The following is a 12026-nucleotide window of genomic DNA, read 5'->3' as shown; positions in this document are numbered from 1 at the left end:
CCTTGCTAACACCCCCCCAAAAAAGAATTATGGAGATTTCAGGAGGTACAGCTGCATGAGGGCTAGAAACTTTTAAAATAAAAAAGAGATTTTTCAGGAAACTGCTTCACCTGGTCTGTCAATTTACTATCAATTTACACCAGACACTTAGCTGTGCGTCTTTGGAGCTGATCTTTATATACATACATGCATATGCATGCAGAGTGCACATACAAATATATACATACATAGATATTTATAATAAATGGTGATGGAGTGATGATGCTTTGTTCTGCCCTGTTCTGCTCCTAACAAAGCTGATCAGCTGGTCTCTCTCTGTTTTGCTTGCAGGTATTTCGAAGGGGGCGTTTCCTCCGTCTACCTCTGGGATCTGGATCACGGATTTGCTGGCGTGATTCTAATTAAGAAAGCTGGCGATGGATCAAAGAAGATCAAGGGGTGCTGGGATTCCATCCATGTGGTGGAAGTTCAGGTACGGCCTGGTCGGTCAGTCTCTCTCTCTCTCGGGCAACTTGCAGTTCCTGAGGAGGGAAGAGAAGTCCTTGTTAAATTCCAGGCGGCTAATGAGTGCAGGTGCTCAGCCAAACAATGCGATATTGTTTCAGGCTCATAAACTCCCCCTGCCACCGCTGCTCTTGATCTCCCCCTCACTGCCTCCCCTCTGCAAACAAAAAAAAAAAAACCACACACCCTCCTATTAATTTTGGAAAATGCTCCGAAGCCGTTTGGGGGAAAAGGTAAAGTCAGATCAGCAAACCCAAAAGCTCTCTTAAAGGCCCGTGAATTGCCGCTGTTTCTTCCCGCAGCTGTCTTTCTATAATTTCAGCCTCCAGGTCTATTTTCCCAGTTGGATGGTTTAAAACAGGCCCTGGGTATTCTGGGGAGACAAGCAGAATTTGACTGGCTACAACTGAAAAAGATGCTCCCAGATTTTAAGAACAACAACAACAAAAGTATAAAAATATACCTTTTAAAAGCAGGTGCTTATTAAAAGCAACAGGTAGTTGTCCCAGCGACAGGCAACATCCTTCTGGGTCAGCAGATTGATGACTCCCAAGCGCAAAAGAAAAACATATCTTTTCTTGGTTCAGTAGAGCCAATTGAAAACCAAAGGCATTCTGGGAGCTTTCAGGAGATGGGCAGGATAGAGATGCTCTAGCCCATTGGGGGTGGGGGAGGTTGTTGACTCCTTGCAGCCTGCAGGGAAGAAAATAGATGGTGCACCAGCACCAGCGCAACCCTGATACGGGGAGGGGGAAGAGACAGGCGGCTGGCTTTTATTCAATAGCTATCCATTTTCAAGAGAGGTAACTCTTTTCCCCCCTTCCCTCCAGGAGAAATCCAGTGGCCGCACTGCCCATTACAAGCTGACCTCCACAGTGATGCTCTGGCTGCAGACGAACAAAACCGGCTCTGGCACTATGAACCTTGGGGGCAGCCTCACCAGACAGGTACAAGAGCCAGCCAGCCTTCCTTCCTTCCTTCCTTCCTTCCTTCCTTCCTTCCTTCCTTCCTTCCTTCCTTCCTTCCTTCCTTCCTTCCTAATTTTTTTGGGGGGAGAAGTGATCTTAACTATGAAACTTGCAAGGAGTCATGAAGTGCATGCTTTGTCGGCCGAGGGTCCCAGGTTCAGTCCCTAGTATCTACAGGTGTGGCTAGGAGAGGCTCCTTGTCTGAAACCCTGCAGAATCGTGACTGACGGGCCCCACTCTGCATAAGGCAGCTTCCAGTGCTACTGTGTCTTAAGTGCAGGGCTGTATCTCAGTGGCAGAGCATTTGCCTGGCATGCAAAAGGTCCCAAAGTTCAATCCCTGGCCTCACCTCCAAGGGTCTGGCTCAGTATAAGGCAGCTTCCTATGTCTTGAAGGAACAGGCGTAGCTCAGCAGTGGAGCACCTGCTTTGCATGCAGAAGGTCCCCGGTACAATCTGCGCTGGCATCTCCAGGTGTGGCTGAGAATATCTCCTGCCTTGAAACCCTGGAGAGCCACTGCCAGCCAGTGCAGACTGTACAGAGCTAGATGGATTAACTCGGTATAACTTTCCCTCCCCTGCTGTTACTTGTAGGTACATAAGGAAAGTCCAGAGGGGTCTATCTGGTTGAGCCTCCTGTTGCCCATTCCTGGGTGCCCGCTGGAAAGCCACTTCCCACTAACTTTTCCATATAAATTTTATGAAATTAATTAAATTCAGCCGCCTTCCTGCACCGACAGGGGTTAGAACAACATCATGGCAGCCACGCTTCTTTTGTATGGAAGTCTTAGGTAGCAGAGGTGAATTTTATGTCAGGGTGTGGGCTCTGCCTTTATTTACACACTCAGACACACAGAGAAAGCATCCTTCCTTCCACAACGGAAGGCCAGGCCATAAATCACTCCGGGCCACACCGTAACGGGGAGAGCGCTGTTCTGCCTACTCTCTGCTGTTGTAGATTTTCACCAGGGTTTCACTTTCAAATTGAGGCCCATCCCGCAGAGCTCCAGGTGTCGTCCTCGGGTGAAGTGGAAGACCAGTGGTGGACTTTGTGAGGCGGGGTCGTGGCAGGTGGAAAAGGGGGTTTGCGCCTTCCGCCAGAGGGATCTGAAGTTGCAGCGTGTCACACGCTCTGTGCTCAGGCTCTCGGTGCCCCAGTTTCCTGGTGCCGGTGGGCGGGAGGGGGAGAAACTCTCCCCCTGTTTGCCGAGCAAGAGAGGAATTGCTAAAGTAAGGTTGAGATCCGCTGCCCCAGCCAGGGAATTCCTCCTGTTTCTCCATGTGAACATTCTGGCCTTTCCGTTCCTCTGGTGACTGGATAATAAGACAATGGGTGGTAGGGGAGAATTGGGGAGGGGGCACTGCATGAGCTGAGAGGGGGCAGGTCTCTAGCCCAGTCACAAGGTGGGTGAGTCACTCCCTCCCCTTTCTGAGGGCGAGAGAGGCAGCTGGAACAACCCAGTTGTGAGATAGTGGAAGAGGAAGTTCATGGCATGCTGTGGGAGGGAGAAATCTTGTTCCTTTTGCCCCCTCAGGTTTTTGCTAGTTGTATACTTTAAAAAATAAATACAAAATATAAACACAAACTGGATGGTTATGGGTTGTCTCCAGTTAAGTCTTGCTCAGCATAGACTGTTGAAATTAAGGGACCTTTGTGATCCTTGACGATTAGTAACTTCCATTTTTAAAAAAACAACAGCAACAACATGAAATGAGATTTTCAGGGTGTGGCTGTTTGCACCCAGTTACCATGCTCTGGGTTCTATCCTAGTGAATGCCAGTCCTACTCAGAGTAGGCCCTGAGTTGGAAACTGGGGTGCAAAGCAGGTCTGGCAAACAGAAGAGAGAGGTGGCTTCAAAAATGGGTCTGGAAAGGTAAAAAGGTAGCTTAGCTTTTGCCTGAGGTGGGAAGAGAAAGCTCTAAGGGGTTGATGTTTAAGGAGTGGCAGGGAGGTTGGCATGCTGAACGAGCAGGGGCACACACCCTTGTGTTTGTGTGTACATACACATGGCCCCTTGGAACACCTGGGCTGCTCAGGAAATACGGGGGGCAGATTCCTTTCAGTGGGGGCCCTTCAGAGCAGTGCCATAATATCTGCACCATGCATGAAAATTTCTTTCCAGCTCCTGCGGCTCTTGCCAGTGGGGTGTCCAGGTGTGGGAAGTGGTTCTGTGTGTGAGTGTGTGCATTTTTGCATGTAGAGAGCGGAAACTCCCAAGGGACTGTGGGCACCCTCCCTTTCCCCCCGCTCCCCATGCTCACAGCAGGGCCCCACAACCTCGCCTTGCAGATTCTGCATTCTCTTCCAGTGCAAAAATCCTAAACAAAACGGAGGCCGTAATCTCTCCCCCCGCCATTCCCCAATTTCCCTTTTGTATGTCAAAAACGAACTAGGGCCAGCTAATTGGAGCTGGCGCCTTGCCACCGTGCAGGTCACATCTTGCCTCGGAGGCTCTGACTAAATTACACGCCCCGTCGGGCCCAGCAGACACACTTGGCTTGCGCTGGTCTCTCCCCCCCCCCCCGGGCTGGTTTTGCAAGCAGAGGGAGAAAGACCTGCAAGTGCCTCTTTCCTCCCTCTCCTCCACTCCCCCCTGCAAGCTTCTCGCCCCGTGGTTCTGGGGGAGCTCCAAACAGCTGGGCGAGAGTCTTCCAGGGACGTTCAGAAGCCTTTTTTGAAACCCCTTTGTTGTCTTGACCCGAGAGTTCTTTTTTCTCAAAGGGCTTTGTCCAGCACAGCATAAGAACATAAAAGAGCCCACTGGATCAGGCCAGCAAGCCCGCCTAGTCCAGCATCCTCGTCTCACAGTGGCCAACCAGATGCCCCAATGCAAAGCCCAAGAGCAGGACCTGAGCACAGGAACCCTCTCCTGCTCCCCTGGTTTCCACCAACTTCCATTCAGAAGTATTTGCTGCCTCCAGCTGCAGAGGCGGAGCATAGCCCTCATGACTAGTAGACACTCATAACACAGTCGTACCTTGGAAGTCGAATGGAATCCATTCTGGAAGTCCGTTCAGCTTCCAAAAATAGTTCGCAAACCGGAACAGTCACTTCCGAGTTTGCGGCGTTCGGGAGCCAAAACGTTCAAGAACTAAGCTGTTCAAAAACCAAGGTACGACTGTACAGTGGTACCTCTGGTGCGAACGGGATCCATTCCAGAGGCCCATTCGCAACATGAAAAGAACGCAAACCACAGTGGCATGTCTGCACACATGCGGGTTGCAATTTGCTGCTTCTGCGCATGCGTGTGACGTCATTTTGCTCTTCTGCGCATGCGCGAGCGGTGAAAGCCGGAAGTAACCCTTTCCGGTACTTCCGGGTTGCCACGGGACGTAACCTGAAAGAACGTAACATGAAGCGGGCGTAACATGAGGTATGACTGTACTAATCGTCCATGAATTTGCCCAGTCCTCATTTAAAGCTATCCAGGTTGGAGGCGACTGCTGCCATCTGCAGGAATGGGTTTCATAGTTTGTCCCTGCGCTGCGTGACAAAAGTGTCGAGAATCCAACATACAGCTTTATTGGACACCCCCAAGCTCTAGAGGGGGACGGGGGGGGGGGGGACAACCCAATCTACTTTCTCCATGCCGTGCATGATTTTATAATGAACTTTTTTCACGTCGTCTCTTACTTGCATTTGATTTACTGTAAACAAAATGAGCTGGTGCCTGCCTGCATGCCCACTTCTCACATGCAGGTGACCCCCAGATTCGCTGTTGCTTAGCTTAGGCTGTGACGGAATCTACTCCTGCTGTTGCGTGCGTGCTTGTGTTTGTGAGTGTGAAATCATGTTATCTTAGCGCCGATGCATTAAAGACAACATTGCAATTATCATTAATCTTGTTTTCGTTTGCTTGTGTGCCGCACCTTGATAGCTCCGGAAATGAGTCCGATAAAACTGCTGGTAATAAACCGAGAGGCAAAATTACACAGTGATCTCACACCTCCTGAGTCATGCAAAATGACAGCTTTATGCAGAGTCAGCCCTTTGGGGCATCTAGCTCAGGACCTGTACTGGTATTTCCCCAAACTTTTTGGGGGCCAACCCTGGTTTCACAAAGCGATCCCCACTTCCCACTACACTAAGGTAAAGGGACCCCTGACCATTAAGTCCAGTCGTGGACGACTCTGGGGTTGCGGCTCTCATCTCGCTTTATTGGCCAAGGTAACCGGTGTACAGCTTCCAGGTCATGTGGCCAGCAAGACTAAGCCACTTTTGGCAAACCAGAGCAGCGCACGGAAACGCCGTTTCAATTTGTATACTGCTCTTCATCCATCCATAATAATAATAATAATAATAATAGTAATCCATCTGGTCTAGGGAACTGCCTACTAGCAGGGCTGGGGGATACCTGGCTTTCAACATTGCGATATATCAGCTGCTAAATACCACGATATGCTGATATATCACAATGCCTGAAATGCCTACATTGACTCCCAGTACGTTTCCGAGCACAATTCAAAGGGTTGGTGCTGACCTTTAAAGCCCTAAACAGCCTCGGCCCAGTATACCTGAAGGAGCGTCTCCACCTCCATCGTTCAGCCTGGACACTGAGGTCCAGCACCCAGGGCCTTCTTGTGGTTCCCTCCCTGCAAGAAGCGAGGCTACTGTGAACGAGGCAGAAGGCCTTCTCGGTCGTGGCGCCTGCCCTGTGGAACGCCCTTCCATCAGATGTCAAGGAAATAAACAACTATCTGATTTTAGAATACATCTGAAGGCAGCCCTGTTTAGGGAAGGTTTTAATGTTTTATCGTGTTTTTAATATTCTGTTGGGAGCCGCTCAGAGTGGCTGGGGAAACCCAGCCAGATGGATGGGGTATAAATAATAAAGTTGTTGTTATATATTGGCTGCTGCTTCCCACCTTAGGGGAGGAAGAAGCAGCCGAGATACATAGCCCAGCCCTACACAATGAGCAAACCCCAATGCCTCTCAGGCTCGCGTTGAAGCCGGAAGAGCATTGGGGCTTTGTTGAACTGCTCAGCGTGCCAGGCTTTGGTGTCAGCAGTTTCACTCATGATATACTGCCAGGCGAAGGCACCACCATGCTCTGGTCCACAAGCCGGTCCTGGGCAATGTATCAAGCAGCCTTCCCTTTCTGTCCTCTATCCCCAGTGTTCTTCCTCCTTCCAGACTCCCAAACAGGTGAGCTCTAACCAGCACAACCTCTGCGGTGTTGACTTCCCTCTTAACCAGATCTTTCTTCCTTCCCTGTTCCAGATGGAAAAAGACGAGACTGTGAGCGACTCCTCTCCACACATAGCCAACATTGGGCGCTTGGTAGAGGTAGGTTCTGACAAGGTGGGTGGGAAGGGAGTCAAGATTCAGGGTGCCCTCTTCTACCCTGTTGCCGACCCCCCCAGTCTCCCAAGAGGCCGGGGCAGTTGAGTTGAGTCTTCATGTGGGGTGGAAAGCCCCCATTTCCTCCCTGGAGTTCTTCCACCTTCTTACAACGCTAGTCTTGCACCTAGCAGCCCATGGGCCAAATCAGCCCAAATTTAACAATTTGCTTACCGCTCTCCTATATGGTGGCTAAATGAAACTTTTTGGCTTCAATTAACACATCTAGAGCTAAAGCTGAGCCCCCTTGCTGGCTATTTTTGCATCTTGTGGAAAGTTAAATTCTACCATTTTGTGTCCTTTATTTAAATTTTCGAGGTTGTAGCCAATTAAATTATACTTCAGGGTAGGTCTGATGAAATGAACATTAGTCTTGAGGACTAGTAGCTTCCATTTTTTAAAAAAGAGAAATGGGAGAGATTCTCAGACTGCGCTGGTTTGCATCCAGATCCCACACTTTGAGTTGTATCTAACAAAGGTCATCTTGGGGGAGACCTGTTGAAATGAATGAACCTTAAGTTAGTCTTGAGGACTAGTAACTTCCATTTTCTAAAAAAGCAAGAAACGAGATCCTTAGAGTATGCCGGTTTGCACCCAGATACCACACTCTGGGTTGTATCCAGCTAAGTTCAACTCAGAGTTGACCTGTTGAAATTAAATTAACAGGGTGGGGGGAAGCTCTTGATGGCTACTAGCTAAGAAGGCTATGCTCTACATCAGGGGTCAGCAAGGGTTACCTCACCTGGGCCAGTTCACTCCCGCGGAGATCGCTCCGTGGGCTGGATCGCGCCTGCGCAGACACGATTTCCGGCATCTGCACAGACACCATTTTCGGTACCACGAAAGCAAGTCCCCGCTCCATGCTGTGCTGGTTTATTGCAGCGCGCAGGGACTCACCGAGTGGGTGGCTCAGTTTTGGGGCAGCTCATGGGCCGTTTAAGCCATGGGCTGCAGGTTGTCAACCCCTGCTCTACATGCAGAGTTGGAGGCAAAAGTGCTTCTCATCACCTCCGGAGGGGAGCGAGTGCTTTTGTGCTTAGATCCTGTTTTACAGGTATGATGAACTAGCACCCTCTTGGACTCTCTCCCTGGCATGCTAGTTCATCATACCTGCAAAACAGCCATGCCCTCCCTCCCTCCCTCCCTCCTTTCTCTCAAAATATATGGCTCCCACCGGCTGCTGTTCTTTTAAAGGTCACACCGCCCGGCAAGTAGGCGCCTCCTTTCTCTCCAAAAATGTCAATGCACCCTGTTAACACCCTGACAAGGATGTCTGTTGGCTGTTGGCCTCATCCTGATTGCCAAGGCTAGGGCAGACTTGAAAGGGCAAATGAGACAGAGTAGGAGAGCATCTTGTTCATTTTGGGGAGGCGTTGCTTTTTGGGACTCCCAACTTTTTTGTTCGTTTTTGCGTTTAAAAAGATCAGGGGGGGAGTCAGGGTGGCACACTTGGCCAGGTTACACACACACCCCTTCCCATTTTACCTGCACAATTCCCCTCGGAGGCTGGTTAAGGAGAGAAAGAAAGGCTTGCCCCAGGCATAAATGGCTCAGTGAAGACTCCAAACCAGGTTCCCATTGTTCAGATTCAACACTGTTCATTATACTGCTGTCTCCCTCTCTTTCTCCTGCCTAGCACAGCCTTCAACGGTTAAAAGATCCTCAGTCACCCCACTTGTTTGCTTGACTGTGGGGATCCAGCTAGACTTAAACCCAACCTCATCTTTGAGGTTGTATAGGCCCCAACTGCACCATGCATTCAAAGCGGTCTCATGCCACTGCCATGGTGTCCCCCAAGGAATCCTGGGAGCCTCTTAAAGGAGCCGAGAGCTACAGTTCCCAGGGAAGAGGGCTTGATTGTTAAACCGCTCTGGGAATTGTAGCTCTGCGAGAGGAATAGGGGATCTCCTGACACCTCTCAGCACCCTTAACAGGCTACAGCTCCCAGATTTCTTTGTGGAAAGCCTCGGCTATTGAAAGTGGTACGATACTTTTTAAAATGTGTGGTGCAGATGGACCCACAATTCCTGACTTGTATTGCAGCGGGTGTTTGTTTGCATGGGTGCCTGCTGCCCTCTAGTGGCAGGGATTACAACTTTCTGTCTCTTGTTTTAAAACCTTAATGTTTATTCCTACACATTTGTTTTTCAGTTCCCTTTCTTCTCTCTCATTTATTTTAAACATGCCACTTTGGGGTTTATTTTTTCTTGCCGAAGGCAATAAGCCCCATTAAGACCATCGTCTCCTCAAAATGATTCTGTGGTTTAAACTGGCCTTTTCCCCTTGCCAGTTTAAATGTTTTTTATTTCAGTACAGTGGTACCTCGGGTTACATACACTGCATGTTACAGACTCCGCTAACCCAGAAATAGTACCTTGGGTGAAGAACGTTGCTTCAGGATGAGAACAGAAATTGTGCTCCGGTGGCGTGGCGGCAGCGGGAGGCCCCATTAGCTAAAGTGGTGCTTCAGGTTAAGAACAGTTTCAGGTTAAGAACGGACCTCCAGAACGAATTAAGTACAGTGGTGCCCCGCAAGACGAATGCCTCGCAAGACGGAAAACTCGCTAGACAAAAGAGTTTTCCGTTTTGGAGGTGCTTCGCAAAACGAATTTCCTATGGGCTTGCTTCGCAAGGCGACAATGTCTTGCGAGTTCCTGCTGGTTTTTTTTCCTCCCCCCCCCCCTTTTTCTAAGCTGCTAATCAGCTGATCTGATCAGCAGATAAGCCGCTAATAGCGCTAATCCTTCAATGGGCTTGCTTCGCAAGACGAAAAAACCGCTAGACGAAGAGAATCATAGAACGGATTCTTTTCGTCTTGTGAGGCACCACTGTACTTAACCCGAGGTACCACTGTACATCCATCCTGCCAGCCATTACAAGGCAAAAAGGAGGGTTTTATTTTTAAGATACAGTGGTACCAGGTTAAGAACGTAATTCGTTCTGGAGGTCTGTTCTTAACCTGAAACTGTTCTTAACCTGAAGCACCACTTTAGCTAATGGGGCCTCCTGCTGCTGCTGCACGATTTCTGTTCTCATCCTGAAGCAAAGTTCTTAACCCGAGGTACTATTTCTGGGTTAGCGGAGTCTGTAACCTGAATGTTACCCGAGGTACCACTGTACTTGGATGGGTGTGTGGGCTTCAGTGTGTACCAATGGGATGTCTGAGGGGGCGTCATGCTGCAACGCAGAGCAAAGCAGTTCTGTTTTTAAGGGGAAAGGCGCAGCAAACACCACCTGGTTCCTTTTCCCCTGATAGCTTTTCACAGGTGTGTTCCTGTGATGGGTCATCTTCCATGCCCTCTACCTTGCTTCTGCCACTTCCTCTAGGGTGGAAACTAGCACTTTGAACTGATTGTGGATTCTCTCTCTCTCTCCCTCTCCTCCACCCCATTTCTAGGACATGGAGAATAAAATCAGAAGTACGCTGAATGAGATTTATTTTGGGAAAACGAAGGACATTGTCAACGGACTGAGGTAAGGGATGGACTGCAACTTTGCGGTTGTTGTTCTTCTCCCCTCCCCTCCCTCCTCCCTCCACCCTCTTGACTCCCATGAATTATTTCCATCATTTAAAAAAGGCATTTCTCTTTGAGGAATGTGTTGAACCGCAGCACATTTTAGCAATGCTATGTAGTCCTGGTTCCCTGCATTTCAAGCCCACTACAAGCACCAACTGGAATTTCACCTCTATCCTACCGTTAAGAGTGCCCTGTTCTGTTAAATTCTTCTGAGCTAATCTTAGGTTTTTGTTATCCCCACCCTCTCCCAGCTGCATTTCTCCAATTAAATTGCAACACTGATGTGGCAAAGGTTTCAGATAGCGGGCTTCAAGGTAGCACAAAGAGCTTCCTCTGTGAAGAAGCACTCTGTGTGACTTGGCAGCTTGCTACTCTAGAAGCAGCTGCTTCCTAGCCACCCCCAAGCTGTGTGTCATCTGATTTCCAAACTAAAAGAAGCATCAGTTGACGATGAACTCCTTCCTCTCTGCCTTTGCTACCTGAAAGCAACGTCGTCTGTCTCCCCTTTTCTCCCACTCAATTATTTCTACCTGCAGTGTTCTCTCTCCTGCAACTCCAGTGCCCCCCCCCATTCTGCTTCTGTTTCTCCAACTCTTCTGACCTGTTCTTTTACTTCCTCTGCTTCTCTTCCCTTTTTCCATTTCCGCACCTGCTCCTCTCTAGATCTATTGATGCTATTCCCGACAACCAAAAGTATAAGCAGTTGCAGAGGGAGCTCTCCCAAGTCCTGACCCAACGCCAGATGTACATTCAGCCGGATAACTAAGCCGGCCCAGGTATTCCCCCTTGGCCTCCCTCCAGCCTGCAAAGTGCACCACTTGGCACTAAAACAGCACTTAAATTTGGCCGGGCGAATCCTGCCTTCCGTGAGCGCATGTTGGGGCACTCTCTGCCCTCACACAAACTAACCCCCTAACCTCTAACTTGAACCAGTTAGAACATGCTAGGGCCCGTTGTCTCTCTCTCTCTCTCACTGTCCCTTTCTTCCAAAGGCTTGATTTGTTCTTACTTGCCCACTGTTTTGGAGTTTTTTGCACCTGGTATGTTAAAAATAAATTGTGTGTGTGATTTTATCAGTCTGTGCATGGGTGGGGAGAGAAACCACGCCATAAGGGCTGAGTGTACACCATGCAGGAACGCCAGCAAATTCTTTGTAAATGTAACACCACCATCCCTTCCTTTTTTAAAAAGTGGAACTTGGTTAACTGTTAGAAATTCCACAGAAAACCCTATCAGTTGATTCGGTGAGGGGCGGCAAGGAGCTGTGTGAGGTGCTGAAACTCCACCTCCTTCAAGCCTCCCTTCCAAGATTTCAGCAGGCATTGCTCACAAACTTTTGGGCTTCTCTTACCAGCACTGTGGACTAGAAACTTGGCTTTATAAAAGTTAAAATGAAGCCCGCTGTCCTGAATTCTGCATACACCACTTAAATTCATTTGGGGATTGTTTTTTATTCTTTTGGAATTTGCAGAATACAAATTTAGTTGCAGGTTGCTGCTGAACTATTCCCCCTTTTTCTTGAGGTCTAGGCACTTGTTTTCACTCTTTCCCCACCTTTTAAAATGGAAGCTGGATTCTGCCAGCTGTTCTGCAGCACCACAAACGGTGGCAATAATCCACAGAGCTTGGGGATTGAGGGAAAACAGGGAAAGGAGTAGAAAAACCAAGCTCTGACTTATGGCCATTTCTTCCTT

General features: G+C 49.0%; 1 protein-coding gene across 2 annotated transcripts in view; it reads left to right on the top strand.

The window, feature by feature from the left end:
* The window catches only part of CAPZB (capping actin protein of muscle Z-line subunit beta), a 71107-nt gene that overhangs the window by 57033 nt on the left and 2048 nt on the right, over nucleotides 1–12026 (top strand). The window contains exons 5-9 of one of the 2 annotated variants that reach the window (XM_081203230.1): nucleotides 331–472; nucleotides 1335–1451; nucleotides 6695–6760; nucleotides 10212–10288; nucleotides 10996–11108. In XM_081203230.1, coding sequence (XP_081059356.1) covers nucleotides 331–472; nucleotides 1335–1451; nucleotides 6695–6760; nucleotides 10212–10288; nucleotides 10996–11098 — 505 coding nt within the window. In that variant the 3' untranslated portion in view covers nucleotides 11099–11108. The remainder of the gene's footprint in view (nucleotides 1–330; nucleotides 473–1334; nucleotides 1452–6694; nucleotides 6761–10211; nucleotides 10289–10995; nucleotides 11109–12026) is intronic. The other variant, XM_081203231.1, reaches the window with a different exon arrangement.

Source organism: Podarcis bocagei, assembly GCF_964188305.1.
Source record: "Podarcis bocagei genome assembly, chromosome: 7".
In the NCBI taxonomy this organism is placed as follows: Eukaryota; Metazoa; Chordata; class Lepidosauria; order Squamata; family Lacertidae; genus Podarcis; species Podarcis bocagei.
This window is presented reverse-complemented; position numbering and strand designations above follow the sequence as displayed.